Source organism: Anolis sagrei, chromosome 3, assembly GCF_037176765.1.
Source record: "Anolis sagrei isolate rAnoSag1 chromosome 3, rAnoSag1.mat, whole genome shotgun sequence".
Lineage (NCBI taxonomy): Eukaryota > Metazoa > Chordata > Lepidosauria > Squamata > Dactyloidae > Anolis > Anolis sagrei.
In genome coordinates this window covers 108,065,453-108,087,612 of record NC_090023.1, presented here as the reverse complement: position 1 = coordinate 108,087,612, position 22,160 = coordinate 108,065,453, and the positions used below count along the sequence as shown (strand labels likewise).

Below are 22,160 nucleotides of genomic sequence, written 5' to 3'. Positions count from 1 at the left end.
ATCTTGTCTACCTTAACCAGTGCATGTAAACAGACACAATGCCCAAAGCAGTATGTCCCACATTTACATGAGCCCAAAGCAGTCATGTTTCATTTATTTAAGAACACATATGCTACTTTGCCTTGCTCAGGGGATCACAACTAGTTTCCACAGTGTTTTGCAACAACCCCCCCCCCCCCATAAAATCACACAACAACAGGAAATAGCCATACAAAACTGCATTACATTAATAAAAACTGAAATAACTAAGAACAAGCAGGTGGGCGGGAGTGGAAAGTACTGAATATCAACACCAACGACTGTCAAAATCCCAAGTGGAAAAATGACATACTTTTAATTTGACACTTAAAAGATACTAATGTTTATGTCTGCAGAGACACTTCTAGCATTGACCATCACTAACAATATCCACAGTAAGAAATTCTGCATTCAAGTGATCATAGAATCTCCTGATTTCTTCACTGTCATCTCCAACAGAAGAAGGACATGAATGCAGGACTCTTCTCCAATGTCATTGGACACAGAAAGTGATGATGGTGAGGAAAACTTTGAATTACTCCTTGTTGTGGTAGGATTTATCAATAGCGCATTCTCTTTCTAGGACACTATTTACACTGTCATTATAATGCTGATTGAACTGTATTATATGGCAGTGTAGACTCATATAATCCAGTTCAATGCAGTTCAATCAGCATTATATGGGTCTACAGCAGTGGTTCCCAACCATTGGCCCTCCAGATGTTTTGGTCTTAAGCTCCTAAAATTCTTAATAGCTGGTAAACTGGCTGGGATTTCTGGGAGTTGGAGTCCAAAACACCTGGAGAACCAAAGGTTGGGAACCACTAGGCTACAGTGATCGTATAATGCAGTTCAAACTGCATTATATGGCAGTGTAAATGGGGCCTAGGTGACAGAACATATACTCTGTTATAACTTAAAGTACAGTTAGACCAGGGGTCCTCAAACTAAGGCCCGGGCCCCGAATCCAGCCCTCCAAGGTCATTTACCCGGCCCTCGCTCAAAGTCAGCCTAAGTCTGAAATGACTTGAAAGCACACAACAGCAATCCTATCTAATCTGCCAAAAGTAGGCCCACACTTCTCATTGAAATACTATTAAGTTTATATTTGCTAAAATTGTTCTTAATGTTAATTATTGTATTGTTTGTAAGTGTTTTTTTGCATTACAAATAAGATGTGCTGTTGTAGTTCAGCATGATGGTAACGTTCCTACTACTGGTAGGAGGGAGAAGAGGTCTGCGCAGGAGTTGGAGGAGGAACAACAACAGCGGAAGCGCATTAGGGAGATAATCATGACCCCAAGTGATTCTGAGACGTTTGAGGGTTTCTCCGATTGTGAAATGGGGGATGGGGAGGAGAGCAGGGGAGTAAAGAGGGCTACTCGCGATCTGGAGTCCGACGAGGAGCGTCAGAGGAAGCGCATCCGGGAAATACTTAGCGCTCCTACAGAGGACGAGGATTACATGGGGTTTTGGAAGGAGTGATGGGTCTGGGAGTGATATGGGAGAGGAGAATGAGCTGGATCGGACCCGTGTTCAACAGATTAGGGACATTTGTAACCAACCCACCTCCAGTGATGAATTTGAGAGGTTCACAGGGGATTGGCAACCGGGGAGCACTTGGCAAGATCTAAGTCTTGGCAGACGCTGGCAGAGGTGGAGGGATGCGCGCTCGGGTTCAGCTGTGGGATTGGAGGCAGCTGAGAGTGATGAGGAAAGGGTGGGGAGCTCATCATCCTCTAGGATAAAAGCTGTAGGATAAAAGTGGGTTCTGAATGTATGGCTCTTTGCAGAAGGCAAAGTGTCTTTATGGGACATACATCTTTGTTACTGTCAACTCTCGAACTTGGGTCCTTGGACTACAGATTCCTGTGTTCCTGTGATTCCTGCATTCCAGTGTTTACCTTACTCAATGGCTTGACCACGGACTGGTTTGACCAACGCTTTTGGCTTTTTGGACTTACTACCTTGCTAATTTCGTGTTTGAACATTGCTTCATTTTGGGACTCTGTTTTCCATCTTCTGTGACTGTGTTTTTGAACTGTGTAGATTTTTAGGCAGATTGCTGAACTTTGTGTTTAACCCGGATTAAACAGCGTTATAATCCGGGTTATATTTTTGTTACTGATATTACTTCGTTTTTTATGTCAAATTACTGCTCTGACTCTCTGCACTGAAGTTAAGTGCTTTGAAAGACTATTTTTGTACAATAAAGCTGTGTTTGAACTCTTTATCTTGTGTTTGGCTCTACTTAAGGCTTCTGGGTCTTGACATGTGCAGTGTGCATAGGAATTCATTCAAATTTGTTTCAAATTATAATCCGGCCCTCCAACAGTTTGAGGGAGTGTGACCTGGCCCTCTGTTTAAAAAGTTTGAGGACCCCTGAGTTAGACAGTCATGGAAGTTAGCTGCATCAGCTCCTTAAAAAGAGGTTTGTCTTCACTTGCCTCTGGGGTATATGTTTTGGGTACCAAAAAAGGCCTCCCCGGATGCATCCATGTTCCCAAAGAAATTTTTAGAGCATTCCAGGATTTAAAAAAAGTTTCAGTAAAAAAAATCACAAAATGCTTTGGTACCTGGAGATCTCAGTGGGTCTCCAAATGTGGTGAAAGTGTATTCCATACTACACATTGCAAAAACCTATTTTTACTGAAGGATCCTGAAGGCTGCAAAAAAGGTCCTGGGGAGTACCTGCAGTCTGCAAGGCTCACTTCTCTCACCCTAGCAGTAAAATATTATCCCAGGAAATTATTAATTATAGTTTTGCAGCACCCTGTATACTTATCTGATGAATGTGTTTAATGAAAGTGGGCGATGATCCTCAAAAGGTGTATGTCAAATAAAACTTTTTAGTCTTCAAGATGCTACAAGATTGGGCTAAAATCTAATTTCTAGTCTCAACTAGAAGAGACTCACTAAAGCAATAGAAATTATGTAAAGTGTAGACACACCAAGCTCCTATTGATTCTGTGGATCTACTCTAACAAGCTAAGAAACACACACATTACTATTATTCTAAGCACAGCCAGAGAAAGTATCACTATATTGGAAAAGAAAATCCCACAAAGTTAATAGTAGCTTCCAAATTTTCCCGCTTTACTTTTGTTTATCTTTTAAATGTTTTCTTAATGCTTATTGCAAAAATACTGCAATGATAACTTTAACAAGAATAGATAAGAAAACAAATTCTACTAACCTGTATGGTCCTGCTAAGGTAACCGTTGCATAAGGATCACACTGACCATTTACAATTGGTAATCCTTGGCATTCTAGAACTCTGAAAAAGGAAGGAGAATATAGTAATATTTGGAAGATGTAACAATAGTACACATTTTGAAACCTTTCTTTTACAAGGTTGCACAAGAAAAGCTGTTCAACCATTTTTCCTCCTTTTAGTCCAGTGGTTCCCAACCCTTTTTTGACCAGGTATCACTTGACCAGGGATCACTCTCCAATATTAGTACCAATGGGTTACAAATTAGTTTTTGATGAACTTTGGATTCGGTTAGGTTATTGGGGGTGCAGAATCAGGACATTGCATTGGATAGTCCACATAAGCTGTAGTTTCTGATATAGACCATATGCCATCCAGTAGTCATCATCTGCTTGCCCACAGAAAACCATATTTAATAAGCCTCTGCACTATACAAGGGTTTCACGAAACCAGTTGCTCTCATTGCCACGGAGCAGTAACCGTGAGGCTGTGGACCATATGTTAGTTCTTGCGGACCACTGGTGTTCCACAGACCATAGGTTGGGAACCACTATTTTAGTCTGTAAGTTTGTAGGGCAGAGGTTGGGGGCATCAAAGTTTGTTGTGTTTCCCCCCCCCCCAAATTAAATGCCCAAAGCCATATAGGTATACCATGGTTAATTAAGTATTTGTGTTCCTAGGTTTCCCTTCTGTAACCAAAAACGTGGTATTAGAGGAAGAAATATCATGAAGAGAACAGGGTTAGGATCTGACACCTAAAAAGAGAAGTGCAACATCTTTAAACAAATCTTTTGTTCAAAGCAAACAATGTGCACATGTGAAATGAAACATCCAGGGGACTATTCACATTATAGAATTATAGTAATATGATTCCACTTTAGCTGCTACGGCTCGGTTGTATAGAATACTGCAACAGTGAGTTTAAGGAGGAGACTATAGAATTCTTAGCCAGAGGGCACAATAACAACAACAGCAACAACAACATAAGCAGCAGTAGCAATAACAAAATTACCCTCCTCTCCTCAAGGCTTGAGGAAGAGTACAGCATAGTATCTCATTATGTTGACTCACAAAACTACAAACCAGGGGATTCCAAAGGATGAAACCAGGGCAATTAAAATGGAATAATAGTACTAAAATTGTGTGATCTGAATGTGACTCTGGCTAGGTAAACCTTCCATATCAGGCAAATGTTATTTGAGCTCTGTAGCTACTTGAAAACTTCTTTTCAAAGCATTGTGGGATTTTTGCCCTTTCACTAGCTTTCGTTTTCTAAACATTTCATTTCGTTGACCTTACTTATTGTTGCTAACTGCTGTCAAGCTGGCCTTAACTACAGTAGAGACACCATATCCATAAGTTCAGGACCTGCAGGATCAACCAACTATGGATTCAAACTACAGTAGTGTACACAACACAATATACAATACTTTACACAACAGAAGTAATATAGTATATACAATAGTACATTTATGAAGTTACAAAGAGATATGAGGCTTCAGAAAGGCGAGAAAGTGAAGCTACAGAGAGATGAGAGAATATGTGAAATTGTGGGAATCTAAGCTTAGTGTGACTCTACTACACCTTCCACCAATTCACAAATCCTTGCATCTCTCTGCAGCCCTGCATTTGCATCTTTCTGCAACCTTGTATTTTTCAGGAATTGGGGGGATGCCGCTCCTCATATTTTTTTATCAAAGCAAAGAGGACAGAGGAGCAAGGAGATTCAAATGAGTACAATACCATAAGATCTTTGTTATATAACCCCTTACTAATAAAATAATGTTGGGTAGCAGCAGAGGCGGTGGCAAAGCCTTGCTGCCAGGCATTCATGTTTCGTGCACTCACTTCTGCCTACTGGATGAACAAGCAGAAGCAGCCCTACTGCCACCTTGAAGGCAGAAGCAGATGGGTGGCATGCTTTCCAGAGGCGGAGAAGCCCAAAGAATGCACGCCTGGCAGCCAGGGTTTGGCACCATCTCTGCTGCGATCCTACGCCATTTATTAATGGAATCTCCAGCAGCAATAGGGGTTGTTGCTTTTTTGGTTTTTGCTACCCACACTGGATCCTGGAAGCAACCCTCTGAGGATACCGTAGTCCCACTGTATGACAATTATCAAGATCAAAATTAAGTTTTGCAACATTTTGTTAGCAGGGCTTACTCTTTTAAAGTGCAGATGAAAATCCTGTTTTAGACTGACTAACCACAGAAATGAACCTGTCTCCCTGCAATGCAGTATCTATACACTCAGCAAAGTAAAACATAGACAGGGATGTGACTATGTAGATAAACATTAAGAAATAAAATTAGATGTTCAAGCATGTGGAAACAAAGCTGAAGGGGAACTAAGTGCCAAAACAGCCAGATGGATATATATTCATGCGTAAACCTGTAAATTCTCATGTAATTAGTGTCACATCAAGTTTGACCCTAAGTGAGAGAAGGCAAACTATGTGTGTTAAGCCCAAGACGGGCGGACTATGAGCTAATTCTTGTCTGACAGCTATGTGAAGCTAGTATTTAATTTATATCCCACTATCTATTACCTTTTTTCACTTCTTCAATTGAAAGTTTAATTAAAATCAATGGATCATTTAATATCTCCCAAACCCTCTTAAATCAAGAAAACTTCAAATATATAGCTGAGTTCTCTGTATATTTTCATTTCTATGTGCAACCAGCCATTGATTTCAAAGGTGTTATGGGAGTAGAACCTCATGAAAGTAGAAACATCATAAATAGTGGGTTGTTGTAGGTTTTTTGGGCTGTATGGCCATGTTCTAGAAGCATTTTCTTCTGATGTTCCGCCTGCATCTGTGGCAAGCATCCTCAGAGGTTGTGAGGTTTGTTGTAAACTAGGAAATTTGGGTGTATCTGTGGAAACTCCAGGGTGGGAGATAGTACTCTTGTCTGTTGGAGCTAGGTGTGAATGTTTCAATTGGTCACTTTGAATAGGGTGTAGATGCACCCTTAGTCACATAGAAGCAGGGTGATGCGAGTCTCTCCCACTCTCTCACTGTCTAATTTTAACAGCAAAAAGTATTGCAAGTGAATGTAGATATCTTCAAGAGTAGCTGATATTCGATGATAAGAAATACTTGTCTTCCTTAGATGTGAACACCTTATCTCACCTGGAAGGAATAGGAACAAGAAGCATGGGAAGATGAGTTTCACAACCAAGAGCCTTACAGGGATCCCCATAGTTCTTGGCTACTGCTCATGCTTGGTGAGACTTATGGGTGCTATAGTTCAGTAACATCTGGGCGGCTACATGTTCCCTGTTCCCGGTTCATGGAGTCAAGGACTGCTGATACGATTTTCATAAGGAGGCCTGCAACTCTCAAGGAAATCTGTATGGGGAATGTATGTGGAAAACTTGTACAAATGTTTGGAATGTTTTAATTGTTACCGATTTTATAGTGTGTACTCCACTGGGAAATTTTTTGTTGAAAGGCAATATATAAATAATATCTTCAATGAATAAAATGACAAAATTGAAATAGTTCATTGTCATTGACTTGCTTACCTGCGGAGTTCACAGGAAGCTCCAACATCTAAAGTACCAGTGGAATGGTGAGTGGGGTCTTTAAAAGGGGAAAAGGCTTAGTTGGGGGTTTAAACCCTCCCCTATTTATATATGGGGCATCTAATTCAGAGCAGGCCCCATGGATTTACTTGTGAGGAAAAACATGAAGGAAAAAACTGTTGCCTTGCATGCCAAGCATTTTGTATAATATCTCCAACCCTGATCTTGGTTTTCTGGAAAGCCAAGGGATGACTCATGTGTGCTTCTCCTGGAGGAAACATGAAAAAAAGAGACGGGGAAGCAAGCATCACATCCATTATAATATATTCTCTTTTCTTTCCAACCATGACAAACTATGCTTTTGGAAATGTGTAATATTCTGCTTACCAGAGAAGGGCAATTGAACTTTACCTAACATTCACTCTGAAGCTTTTCTGCCCACAGTCTAAATATTTACATATCTGATTACTGCAAGGATATTCTAGAAAGCAAGGGAATGGCAATCAACACTCTGTGATTTATGTGAAAAAAGGAGACACGAAGAGCAATCCTCCCACTGCAGACTGGTAAACAGACTTGTTTTTTAAAAAAATCAACACAACATCACAATACCACAATGCCTTTTCAAAAAGTCTTTGAGGGAATAAGTTTGGCTGTAATATACTATTATTCTATTATCTGTTAGTTTTTGTTTTTATTTTGCTTTATGTTGCTGTTTTATTAATTTTAATGTGTTATTTTAACTATGTTGATTAGGCTTGTTCCCATGTAAACCACTCCAAGTCCTTTGGGGAGATGGAGGCAGGATACAAAAATAAAGTTGTTGTTGTTGTTGTTGTTAAAAGGATAAATGAAATGAATTAGTAATAATACGCTGTCTTAAGTGCATACAGTAACTTTGTAATTAATTCACTAAAATGCCAATTCAACAACACAGAAAAAGCTTACAGGCTCTCCTATTAAGTATAGCAAATCAGGGGGAGTCTGTTAATATAAAAAGTTTAAGCACGTTTCCTACAGTTACCTACAAGTATTGTGGTTTCTCATGGGTTACTGATTGCTACTATTTCACCGTAGTGGTCTTTGCATAGGCCACTACATATCTAATTATTGCATAGGCCACTACATATCTAATTATTGTAAAATGTTCAATTTCATAGAATTTAGTAAACCTCTTAAAAACAACATTGATTTTAGCATATATTTTTTTTGGTTTTTTTGCATTTAATGTAACTTGAGCCATTTTATTATGGAAGAAATTAGGAGTGCTTAGTACAATGCTAAAGAGAAGTGGTACTAAAATACCAGAGTTCTATTCTCTGGGTTTGAAATATCCTAGAATAAGAAGCAAATCCAAAATATTTCCAGCTCCAGGCATTAACAATATTTTGCAAATTGAATATCTCTGCTTCTTTAACGATTCTTGAAATATGTATTAATAACAGAGTTCAATAACGTGGTAGTTCACTTTTAAATGATTTCCTGGGGAGGGAGGTCATAATTGTTTGATACATTTTAAAATAGTATAGCTGGTATAGTGAACTGCAATTCATTTCTGCCATGAAAATTATGGGTATTTTCAGACTCTGGCTGCATTAGCAACATCTAACCAAGAACACTGATACATAATTTAACATCCCACTTGTTAATAATTATCGAGTATACAGAATACTTGTGAAATGTTATAGGAGCATCAATGTTAAAATAATTATGTACAGAAATTAGATAACATGGGAGTAAAAATTCTACAGCAAATGTTTTCAAGAAAGAGGGGAAAGGACAGGGACAGATTTCACTAATATGCCAAACACATCTCAAAGGAGCCATAAAAATACCTACTGGCTGATGTTTTTTGCCCCATTTTAGTTGCTACATTGGCATTATTATTTTTTTGCTTTAAAAATTCAGTCAGATCCAGTAATGGTTGGCACTTTCAAATGTTTCATTTTTCATTTATAGAACCCTGAAAACCACAACCAGGATGGCCAATATGGTAATGGTGTTGCTGTGAAGGGCTTTCATGCAATCATGGAACAGTAGGGCCATGTTGTTGACTCATGCCTAAAATTGCATAGGCTCTACGATCTCCTTCCCAGTCCACATCTGTGCACTGAGTATCTAGTCAGAAAGAAATATGTACATGTGGACTCTGGGTCTCCCAGAGAAGTGGGAGAAATATGTATCTAAAGATGGCAGTGCACACACTGATAACCTCAAGGTTGGACTTTTTAAATGTGCTTTACATTGGGCTACCTTTGGACCAAGTTTTGACCTTTAAAGCCCCACATGGTTTGGGTCCAGAAGACCTACAGGATCACCTTCTCCCTTATAGTATGCCTCGGACACTTAGGTTCCCTTGGGGGGTGGTTACTCCTGCCTACGAAGAGAGACAGCTAAGAAATATTATTGTTGTTGTTGTTGCTCCTGCTGTTGTTGTTGTTACTACTACTACTACTGAAAGCAAAATAAGATAGTTGAGCCTGTCCTTAACAGAGGCTACATCCAAGACATAATGTGGGCCAATAACCGAAATTTCATCACTTTTCTTATTTTAACATCTTTTGCCTGATGAAGAACCTAGCACAGCATCAAAAACTTGCATCAAGTGTTTTGTACATTTTGGCTGGACAATAAAGGTATCATTATTTTGTGGATTTGTTTTAACACACTCTTGGAATACACTTCCTAAATTAAACTTTTCTTGCCTAATGGTGACATTATCGTTGTCATTGTCACATCACCACCACCCGGTGAAACCTAGCTTATACCATTATGATTTTAAAAAATAGTATTGAAGCTATGTAGTCAAGGGCTACAAAAACGCAATAGAACTGTCACCTCATATTAGGTATGGTCTAGTGTGCCCCTCCCTTATTTTGGCTTGACTTAATACATTTCTGGTACCGTAGATTAAAATACTAAACTTGTATTCACAAGTTAAGTAACATTATGATTACACAGCAGCTACTGTGGCTCCATAAACATGATATAGAAAATATTTTTCACAGTTTGTATAAAAAGATCAGTTCCCCAGTGTGAAATAATGTATAGTGTCTACAAGCCGGAAGGATCTAAAGAATCTGTTTCACATCACATATTTCAGAGTTTTTGATGTAAAAGACCTTTTTTGTGTTCTGCCCCCTGGTTCTTTCTGCAGTTCTTGAGTGGCATTCAAATGCTATTGCTATGGTTCTTGTGTGTGTGCACACAAGGAATAAGAAAAAAGGAGTAGGAGTGGAATGAAAGACAGATCAAGGAGCCTGCCAAAGTACCACTCCTTCCCACATCTCCAAGGTAACATAAAAAACTTGGGATCACAACAGAAGGATAACCACACAGTGCCTTCTCTCTGTGTTGGTATGAAATATCAAAGAGGTAGAATAATGTACAAGACTTTAAGAAAGAATCCTACTGAGTTCAATGGATCTCACTACCAGCTAAGGAGTTACAGGTCTATAGAGGAGAAGGACCATAGGATGTGATCCCTTCCCACACAGTCCAGGTCGGCTTCCATTATGGCAGTAGCAAGTTCCCCTGCTGACAGAGAAATATTCAGATACAAAAGATATGAAGCTGCCCAGGAATTTTAAGAAGATAAAGGCAGTTCAGAAGATCATTGGTAAGGAATAAAAAAAATGCAGAAAGTCATGGAGATTAGAAAAAATATGGGAGATGATAGGGCTGCTTCCAATAATTAATTAATTTTGTATCTTGGTTTTAAGTTCTGTTCATGGTGTTATTTGGGTGTTGATTCAGAAAATTGTATTGGATAGACCACATATAGGCATGAGCCAAGTCTACCTGTGGGGAACAGGTTCAAATCATGGCTTAGGAGGATGGACACAGAATAAAGGAACAGGAAACTTGTGACTGTGTTTTCACTTACAAAATTGAAGCCCATTCAAAAGTCTAACTTTATTTTCTACCATATTTTCTACCAAGTAAGGTTGATAGACAGTATCTGTGGAATGTCCAGGGTGGGAGAAAGGCCATTCAATGCTAATCTAGACAGCCAATTTCAACATTCACATTGAGTCCAACAGACAAGAGTTCTTTCTCTCACCCTGGACATTATTCCACAGGTATATAAACCCCATTTGCCAAGATTCCAACAGACCTCACAACTTTTGAGGCTGCCTGCCATAGATGTGGGTGAAACGTCAGGAGAGAATGCTTCTGGAACATAGCCATACAGCCCGGAAATCTCACAACAACCCTGTATAAAACATATTATATATGTGTATTTATAACCATATTTTACCTGAAAGCAAAAATTCCAAAATACATTTTCAAATACATTTTGCACTGATTTTCTTTCACTTAATTTAGGTTTGTGAAGCTGTTATAGCGGTACTTGAAGCAGTAATGGATGGGTAGTAGATGGTAGTACATTATGAAAATAGTTCCAGGCCTGTAGTCAACTTAATTATAAAGATAATTCTGACACTTGAGAGAAAATAAAAATAAATGGCTGCCTTATCACAGATCTCACACCAGCTCAATGCTAGTCAAAATGTCATCTTACTGTAATCAAAAGGAGAGGACATCCAATTGATTTGACCACAGATAACCCCCTCTGCAGGTGCACTGGCTGATGCAGAACTGCTTGGAGTTGAAGGTTATCCTGTAACCTCAATGCTATTGAGACAAAAGTGGGAATGGTATATAGTCAAAACCTCTCATGCAGATATATTTGGCTCCAGCCTTAAAGTAATGTGACTTAACTTTATGAAGTTGTTTATGATCTGGAAGAGAATCACATCTGAAGTATAACCCTAACCACATTTACTCAGAAGTAAGTCTCATCGAGTACAAAAAGTTTCAGCCACTGACAAGGATATTTAGGATTGCAGCCTTTTTGTAATTTGGAAGTGTTGCATTTTATGCTTCCTATTATGGTTGAGAAGAACAAGAGTCCCAACATTTTTTGCATGCGAAGATGCACAGAACCTCCACTATGTGCATGTACATACATACATGATGAAAAACATGCTCCACGCTCATTGACAGCTTCACCAGTCAACATATCGGAACTTGTACTTCCTTGATCCTCACTAGTCTCCTACCAGGACAATATAATGAATCCAAATATCCACTCATACTACATATTTTTCAGAAAGCTGACTGAACATGAGAAGACCCAAATATGGTCCAAATCCAGGTGTTACAATCATAATCTCAGACTGCTTCATTCCCAGACTGCCCTCATTTGTGGTCCCTTCCCACTTCCATTCCCCTAAAGCAGAGCCCGCACCCTAGCTAGCACCACTGTTTATGGCACTTATAGATGGCCCCTTAGGTACCTCTATAGCAGGGAACTGTCCAAATTCTGTAGAACTGGCTTGTTTCCAGAGCTTTTGCTGCTTATAGGATGCATTAATGTTTGCTCGTTCCACTTCATGAATATTTTTCTCCATCTCTTATCTCCATATCAATCTTCTGCCTGGTCCTCCTGGTTTTGGTGTTTATGCAAAACACGTTCCCTTTTCTTGAACTAGTTGGGAGAGGGGAGGTGCATCATTGCTTGATCACCAATGACTGGACAATTAGCTCTACATATCAGCTTCTATAATAACTAAAGGCATGCTTTTAAAAAGGTGAAGAGAAGGAGGAAGAAAGGGCAACTTGGAATCCAGGATGTCCAGATAGACCACCACCAACAGGGTAATATGGCAACAAAAAATCAGGTCAATTGCAGTATGATCTAAAATCAATTTCCACAGACATTCCTCCATGAATAAACAAAACCTGGGTTTAAACTGCTATAAATCACTTAATTTGGGTCCCCCTCGATGGACAAGGTGACAGTCCATCGAGGTCCCCCTCGATGGACTGACACCTTGTCGTGGTGAGGGGGCTTGCGCGCTCCGATGAACCTGTAGGCACAACAACTGGAGTCGTGCACTCCCAGGAGTGGCTGCGGGGGAGGTTCCAGACCAAGCACAGTCCAAAGACCCAAAGACCTCAACGACGGAGCAGGCGGAGGATAACATGGCACATGTTACAACGGCTGTGAAGGCAGAAGAAGGCTGCAACAGACTGAGAAGCCACGGTCATTGTGTTAAACTACATCACCAGTGGAACCTCACTCTGTGAAGTCTGTGTATTGATCAGTTGTGCACTGACCTCCACACATTAAAAAAACCCACGCACAGGCGTCTTCCAAAGAAAATAAAAACAAACCAACCAAAGCCCCATGGCGATCAGCGAGTGGCGACGGGGGCAGGACTGTGAAATCTGGAAGCCCCTAGTCACAGACTGGCACATGGGCGGTGGGTACGGACTCAGTCGTTCTACCTCAAGGTCTGAGGCAGTTGAGTAGTTCGGCAGCTGTGTCCGCGACTGAGCAGCCCTTTTTAGGACCCACTCTGCTCACCCCACACGGGGAGGGGGCTAGAAAAGGTGCCCTAAACATAGTCTGCCTCACTTATCCCTGACTGGACTGCCACGTCCAGTGGGGTCACCACCCTGCGGCCAAAAAAGAAAAATGAACTTCGGTACGTGGAACGTACGGACTCTGATGGACAACAGCGGCAGTGAACGCCCCGAACGCAGAACTGCCATCATTGCAAGGGAGCTGGGACGCTTCAACATCGACATAGCAGCCCTTCAGGAGACCCGGAGAGCAGGAGAGGGACAGCTGAAGGAAGAAAAAGGAGGCTACACCTTCTTCTGGAAGGGACTGCCCGAAAAAGACCAAAGAATGCGCGGAGTTGGCTTCGCCATCAGAAATGATCTGATGAAACATCTGTCCGAAGCACCCACTGGCATCAACGAACGACTCTCAACCCTCCGAATCGATCTTGCCAAAAACCAACGGGCAACCATCATAAGTGCCTATGCACCAACACTAGATGCTGACGAAGACATCAAGGAGAAATTCTACTGTCAGCTGGACACCGTCCTATCGGGGATACCTAAAGAGGACAAAATCATCCTCCTGGGGGACTTCAATGCAAGAGTCGGGCGAGACTTCGATCTGTGGCCAGGGACCATAGGAAAAGACGGGGTTGGAAACAGCAACTCAAATGGCATCCTGCTCCTCACCAAATGTGCGGAGCACAACCTTGTCATCACCAACACGCTCTTCCGCCAGAAAAACAAGTTTAAGACATCATGGAAGCACCCCCGGTCAAAGCATTGGCACCTCTTAGACTATGTAATCACACGCGCCAGACGTGCTTGTGACGTGCTCCTCACAAGAGCCATGACAGGTGCTGACGACTGCTGGACTGACCACAGGCTAATTCGATCCTCGATGGCTATCAAGATCGCTCCCAAGCGCAGACTCCAAGGAAGGAAGACAAGGCGCAAAATGAACACCCAAGCCCTTCAGGAGCCCTCCAGACGAGCCCATCTCCAAACAGCACTCAAGAACCATCTACCCACAGTACACCCCGAAAATGTTGAGGAACATTGGAACAAACTGAAGACCTCCATCATCCAAGCCTGCGAAGAAACTATTGGATACCAAGCCAAGAAACATCAAGACTGGTTTGATGAAAATGACATCGAGATCCAACAGCTAATTGACAAGAAAAGGAAAGCCTTCCAAGCATGGCAGAGAGACATCAACTGTGCTGCTAAGAAAAAGATCTATGCCAGTGCAAAAGCTGAGGTCCAAAGAAGGACAAGAGAGCTCAAGAACATCTGGTGGACAAAGAAGGCCGAAGAAATCCAACACCTGGCAGATACCCATAATGCTCAGGGATTTTTCAAAGCCACAAAGGTCATCTACGGACCAAGAAACCATGGCATACAGCCTCTACGCTCATCAGATGGAACCAAACTCCTAAAGGACCAAAACTCAATTGCACTACGTTGGAAAGAACACTACCAAAGCCTTCTGAACCGCAGCTCCGATGTGGCCGAAGAGGTCCTCTCACAAATCCCACAACAACAAACCAGGGATGAGCTTGCAGCACTGCCCAGTTTGGAAGAAGTCAGCAATGCCATCAGCCAACAGAAGAATAACAAAGCCAGTGGACCAGACGGGATCCCTGCTGAAATCTTTAAAGAGGGAGGACCTGAGCTGACACACCAACTCCACCAGCTCATAGAAAAAGTGTGGGTGACCGAGAAAATCCCAGCAGACTTCAAGGATGCCACCATCATCACCCTCTTCAAAAAAGGGGAAAGAACAGACTGCGGAAACTATCGAGGTATCTCCCTTCTAACCTCTGCTGGGAAAATCCTCGCAAGAATCCTTGCAAACCGCCTTCTGCCCCTCTCAGAAGACACCCTCTCAGAATCCCAGAATGGCTTCCGCCCCTCCAGAGGAACCGTGGACGTGATCTTCACTGCACGACAGCTCCAAGAAAAATGCAGGGAACAAAACCAACCTCTGTACATGGCATTCATCGACCTTGCAAAGGCATTCGACACAGTGAATCGCAGCGCTCTCTGGACCATCCTCCAAAAAATCGGGTGCCCAAGCAAATTTGTGAACATCCTGCAGCTCCTCCACGATGACATGATGGCAACAGTCCTGGACAGCAGTGGCTCCCAAAGTGACCCATTTAAAGTGGAATCCGGTGTCAAACAGGGATGTGTTATTGCCCCAACTCTATTCTCCATCTTCATCGCTATGATACTTCACCTTGTTGATGGGAAGCTTCCCACTGGAGTGGAAATAATCTATCGGACAGATGGCAAGCTATTCAACCTCAGCAGACTGAAAGCCAAAACCAAGGTTACAACAACATCTGTTATAGAACTCCAGTATGCTGATGACAATGTCGTCTGTGCGCATTCAGAAGAAGATCTACAAGCCACTCTAAACACCTTCGCAGAAGCATACGAGAAGCTCGGCCTGTCATTGAACATTGAAAAAACCAAGGTGCTTTTCCAGCAGACACCAGCCATCCCCTCTCCAATGCCAGTGATACAGCTTAATGGTGTAACATTAGAAAATGTTGATCATTTCCGCTACCTTGGCAGCCACCTCTCCACCAAAGTCAACATCGACGCCGAAATACAACACCGCCTGAGCTCTGCAAGTGCAGCATTTTCCAGAATGAAGCAGAGAGTGTTTGAGGACCGGGACATCCGTAGGGAGACCAAGGTGCTTGTCTATAAAGCTATTGTCCTCCCAACCCTGCTCTATGCCTGTGAGACGTGGACTGTCTACAGACGTCACATGCAGCTCCTGGAACGTTTCCATCAGCGCTGCCTCCGGAAAATCCTGCAAATCTCCTGGGAAGACAAGCGGACAAACGTCAGTGTGCTGGAAGAAGCAAAGACCACCAGCATTGAAGCGATGGTCCTCCAACATCAACTCCGCTGGGCCGGCCACGTTGTCCGGATGCCTGACCACCGTCTCCCAAAGCAGTTGCTCTACTCCGAACTTAAGAACGGAAAACGAAACGTTGGTGGACAGGAAAAGAGATTTAAAGATGGGCTCAAAGCCAACCTTAAAAACTCTGGCATAGACACTGAGAACTGGGAAGCCCTGGCCCTTGAGCGCTCCAGCTGTGACCAGCAGTGCTGCAGAATTTGAGGAGGCACGAGTGGAGGGTGAAAGAGTGAAACGTGCCAGGAGGAAGGCGCGTCAAGCCAACCCCGACCGGGACCGCCTTCCACCTGGAAACCAATGCCCTCACTGCGGAAGAAGATGCAGAGCAAGAATAGGGCTCCACAGCCACATACGGACCCACAAGGAAATCCATAATGGAAGACCATCTTACTCGTCCAACGAGGGATCGCCTAAGTAAGTAAATCAGTAGAGTACCTATGGTCATAAAAACCTTGTTCCTGATTGGTGGTTGTTGTATGGGTTCAAGTCATTTCCAACTTATGATGGCCTTAAGGCGAGCCATCCATGTGGTTTTCTGGAGCCAACAGTGTGTTGCTTGCCCAACATCACACAGGAGTTTTCATGTAGAATGGGGATTCAAACCCTCATCTCCAGAGTCGAAGTCCAATACTCAAAGCACTATGCTGGAAAGCCTGCTGAATTTGCCTGCTGCTTACACTTTAATTTATATATGACTTTCTAGCCCATAGCTGAGTTGTACAAAAAGGCAAAACAATCTATTTGCTGGAACTTCCCCAGGAGAACATCTAGGCAAAATAATAAAATGTTTATAGGTCTATTAGTATGGAAAAATCAAAGGAATGGGGAATTATGGTACATTTATTGAGATACATTATCTATATAGTGGATCAGTGAAAACATTATTTAAAAATATAGAGGAAACCACAAATCCTCTGTTCTTTATTCATGTCTGCTTCAGGGCCATTTCACATGTTAAACAAAATACAATTTCCTTATGTTTCTGCTGCAGCCATCTTTCAATGTCTGTAATATTGTTTGAAAGCCAATTTCGTGATACATGAAATATACAGTTAGTATGCCCTTGGTGTCTATGAATGCTGGACAAGTGCTTACTGTATGCCTTCAGATAGGAAATGGGTGCTGCTAACAGATAATTGACAACAAGCATTTTATCCCCAGTAGATTTTATTGAGAGCCATCTTGTGCTCTAAAGCATGAAACAACCTCTGAATGAAGCTTCAAAAGCCTGAAACACCATCTGGGAGACTTAATAAAAGGAGAAGAATGATTTGGGGGGGGGGGGGGTTATTCCGTCAATCATAATATTGTTCTCCGAGTTGAAATCAATTCATTAGTCTTTAACTGTTTTATGAGCCAATTATGAAAGGACTCTATGCTTCTTCTTTTTAGAAAAGCACTCTCCATTCACAAAGTCTCTCCATTTCTGTGTGTTACTATAAAAAGTGAGATTGCATTTTCTTAACTGAAAATGTGTCAAGAATATTAATGAAGGCGCATGGAGTAACAAAGAGGTGTTTAGAGGATTTATTGGTACTTGGTGATTTTTTAAAAGCATCCACAGAGCTAGCAGCATTCTTTCTCCTTTGAATAAGACTTCGGCAGCTTCATACATGGTTCTGAATGATAGATCAGTGCAAGAACAGGAAACCAAGAAGACATGTCTTAGTATTTGAAATGAATGAAGGGGGTGGGCAGGAAAGACCCCTGTGAGAAAAACAGAATCAAATGCAAAGAGAATGTGTAAATTCAGCACATGAATATCCAAGAAAGTGCCATGTTAGCAGAAATGAAAATACGAAATAAACATACTGCAGATAGGATGGTTATGTAGGTTAATGATTCCTAATACTAATCTAGCTAGCAGGATATTAAAATATTGAAGGGGTGGATAAATTTTGTTTGATGACAGGGGTTTTAATGTAATGAGAAGAACACCAGAGTTAGAGGGAAAAAACAATTAAAAGGCCTTGCTTCAATATCTGTATCAGAAAGAAAGAAAATATTGAACCCATCTCAATTCTTTATTTTCAGTTTAAAGTCAACAAGACAAGAGCATCTCAAACAGAAGGAAAGTATAAGGAGTGATCAGGGTCTACAGAAGGGGTGGCCAACCTTTTGGCTTCTCTGGGCTACACTGGAAGAAGAACGTTATCTTGGGCTGCAAGATATATAACATATTGTAACAGATGACTTTTACTAGTACGTGTAAAAACAAATAAAAACACATGCTAGGATCGTATTATTTTAGTACCATAGTTCTAATTAACAGTTTTCCATCATCTATATGACTGATGGCTGTTATCCAAGAAATTCAGAATTATGCTTAGATAAATATATATTATGCATTATGTTTTGTTGTTGTTGTTGTTTTATTGGAGCCCCTGCTGGCACAGCAGGTTAAATCGCTAAGCTGCTAAGTTTGCTGACCGAAATGTTGGCGGTTCGAATCTGGGGAGCAGGGTCAGCTCCCAGCTTCTGCCAACATAGCAGTTCGAAAACATGCAAGTGTGAGTAGATCAATAGGTACCACTCTGCTGGGAAAGTAACGACACTCCATGTAGTCATGCCAGCCACATGACCTTGGAGGCATCTACGGACAACGGCAGCTCTTCGGCTTAGAAATGGGGATGAAAACCAGCCCCCAGAGTTGGACATGACTAGACTTAATGTCAAGTGGAAACCTTTACCTTTTTAATATTATTTTTATTAACCTTTATCCCACATTTCTCTAGCAAATGGGACTCAAAGTAGGAAGTTTTAGGCTCTTTATAGCTAATCTATTGCAAAATACTTTCTAAATTTAGCAGAATAAATTTTGCATCCCTTTTTGTGAGTCATAGTAATAAAATTCATAGTGATCTGTACTTTTCACAAACTTTATGCAACATTAAATTGACTAAAAAGTACTGGCATAAAATGTAAGACTGTAAAAACATGTGATCCTGGGGGAAATTTAAAAGGATTAGGAAGATATCAATCAGATATTGAATTAGGTCTCACTAAAAATAAAAAAGCAACAAAAAAACACTAATCAAAATATTGAGAAAACTCCTGGAACAATTGAATAAATATGTACTAAAGATTACCAATTTATGGTTTTTCGGGGCCTTATTAAACACTGCCATTTGTATTTGGAGAGCTTAGAAAGAGCTGTTCTCACAATATCCCCCAAAGTTTAAGCACAAACGAGTAGAGCTGAACAATGGGAAAGTTTTTGAAGTCATAGACATAAGAAAAACATGAAAAGAACATTAGATAGGAGCCTTGGGGAGTGCGTAGGCAGCAGACCAGAGCTTGAGAAGAGATACAAGCAGAAGTGGGACGCCTAGAGGGACAGAAGAAATATGAGTCAGTTGGCCTACAGAACGCAGCAGGGTTTTCTGTTTGGGAACTGAAGAGCAGATTGATCGGCAAACAAAAATAAAAAGAGTGCTCGCTCGTCACTTGGAGCAACGATCTTACAAAGGAGATTCATGGCTGAAAGATGGTGATTGTCAGCTCAACGTCATTGCATGAATTTCAAAGCCCTCGTCATGACAATTTCACCACTACAACATAAAGGGCTTGAAGCTTCACCAAGCTGGCGGCAAATGGATTAAATGAGTACAAAGACATTTTGTAAACAAATAACTCTTCTTTTAAAATGTGATGCCTGTCCCACCTATGTGGATAGAGAACAGAAAAAGCAGACTACACTTTGGAAGTTTCCCTCAGTTGACACTAACTGTGTACAATTGCTCTCCCTAATTATGCTGTCGAAGGCTTTCATGGTCAGAATCACTTAGTTGCTGTAAGTTTTTCGGGCTATATGGCCATGTTCCAGAAGCATTCTCTCCTGACGTTTCACCTGCATCTATGGCAGGCATCCTCAGGAGTTGTGAGGTCTCCCTAATTATTTCTAAACCAAATGAACAGATGAAGTAGAAGTAGAATAGACTGACAGTTTGCAGAGGTATAAAAAGATAAACAAAAAAAAATCCCATATGCATTCATGAGCGGTGGCCTTCCAAGTTGTTTCCTAATGCCTTGTTTTTTGAAATAGTAAATGCTCTGCTAACTCCTGAATTATCTACCAATAGCAGGGCAGTAAATAAAAACTGCCTAGAGGTTTAATCTCAGTGGGTGTGTGCCCGTGTATGTATGCACGTCTATGTGATTTAAAAAGAAAGTGGGATATCAAGAGCAGAAGGCCCGTTGACTCCTCTGCAAATTCCAGCTAAAGATCAGTTAATGAAATGTCCCTGCTTGAGTGGATTAAGTATGGATTTCCACAATGAATCCCAGGACCAGCACTTTGATTACTGATGAATGAATATACGGAGAGCTCATGGGACTGAGGGGGAAGGCATCTGAAATTGTATTGCCTATTAGACTACAGACAGTAAGGTTCCACTATTTGCTGAGACAGGAGCACAATCAATAGTGTGCATCATGGAGATTTTTCAAGTGTTCAGTCAGACACTGAACTCCTTATATGGAGGCGCAACGCCCTCTTCACTCTCCCTTGTCAAAAGCAAGGCAAAACACAGACTGTTAAAAAGACTTTCAGTTTAACTATAGTAACTAATAAAGGGAAGTTCCGTTGCACATAATATAGAATTAGGGATGAAATCCTACTTATGCTGGTTGGGAAGAAATGCCATTGAAGAAAGGGACTTACCTTTGTGTAACCATGCATTGGTTTGCATTGCAACCTAACAAGATTAATGTATACTTTAACCCTTCCCAAATTAGGCAAACTAACCCTGCTTTTGGACTACAGCTCCCACCGTTCATGATTATTTAGCAGGTTGGCTTGGCAGGTTGGGTGTTCTAGAGCACTGCTTCTTAAAATAAAGTGACCCCATTTGGGGACCGACACCAAATGGAGTCCTCTTAGTGCAATGCTGGGGTCCCAAAAATTAGCAATAGTAAAAGGTTTTTAATATAAATGTTATTGTATTGTTGAGGTTTCAATGCTACTTTTTAATGTCTAAATATTTTTGTTTTAATATGGTTAAGGTTCTTAATTTATAGTATATGTTATTGTCTAGAAATTATGTTTTGGTTTTCACATGTATGTATTGAATTTTGCCACCATTATGTTGGAAACCGCTTTGCATCCCCTCAGGGGTGAGAAAATTGGTATATAAATGCAGCAAATAAACAAACAAACAAATAAATAATACATAAATAAAAGATTTCTGAATGCTACTTATAGTAGTTGTTTTAGACATTTACATGTATTTGTTAGCAACAACATGCAGTGTGTTAGCAAGAGACTCTGCAGAAAAAGCTTCAGCTGTAATCCATAAAAAAGGAAAATCAGCCTGTTTAGCAAACCTTGAAAATGCTGATTTACCATCAGCAAATGTTTGATTTTTATACCTATTTTATATATCCATTTATCTCAGGCAGAAAGGGGTCACGGGTGGAAAAGTTTAAGAAGCCCTGCTCTAGATAACAACATTGGATAGGGCTCATATTACAGTAGGTGTTTACACACTATACAACTACAGGCACTGTTAGATGGGTTTTCAAAAACAACAGGACAAAAAAAAATCCTAGTGTGAAATACAATTAATTTAACAGTTGTTTAGCTTGTATGTTTAAAACATACAAATAGAAGGAGCCTATGCTCCTTCTATTTTATCAGTTTTATACTAATTTATGCTTTTGATACAAAATAAATAAATAAAAATAAAACTCTATCTTTTCAAGTGAAACTTTCATTCTTCATGTGCTGACACATTTGAGAAAATCAGTACAAGACAAGTAGGCACTTCCTGCTGTCTTGTAATGTGCTTCTTTTTGAAATCACTACTCTAAAAAAGAAAAAGAGATTTAGACAAATTCATGGATAAAGATATTCACTGCTGAACAGAGAGCTATCTTGAGAGGTGTTCGCTCTGGGAATCTATAGACCCTCTTGTGTGACTCAACTTCAAGATGAAAGAAAGGTGGGAGAATAAAGATAGAAATAAAGAGCTCTTATGGAGGATCAGTATAGGACAGTAGTGGGAGTGCTGGATTGCAGACTAGAACTAAGGAATCACATACCCAGTGAGCCATGAAATCCACTTTTCCTGAATAACCTACATTGCAGGGCTGTTTCTCAGCCTG

The 22,160-nt window shown here is 40.9% G+C and overlaps 1 protein-coding gene across 2 annotated transcripts in view; it reads right to left on the bottom strand.

The window, feature by feature from the left end:
- RASA3 (RAS p21 protein activator 3) overlaps positions 1–22,160 on the bottom strand; it is a 169,112-nt gene that overhangs the window by 44,856 nt on the left and 102,096 nt on the right. For both annotated transcript variants that reach the window (XM_060769666.2, XM_060769667.2), the window contains exon 6: positions 3,215–3,295. In XM_060769666.2, coding sequence (XP_060625649.1) covers positions 3,215–3,295 — 81 coding nt within the window. The remainder of the gene's footprint in view (positions 1–3,214; positions 3,296–22,160) is intronic.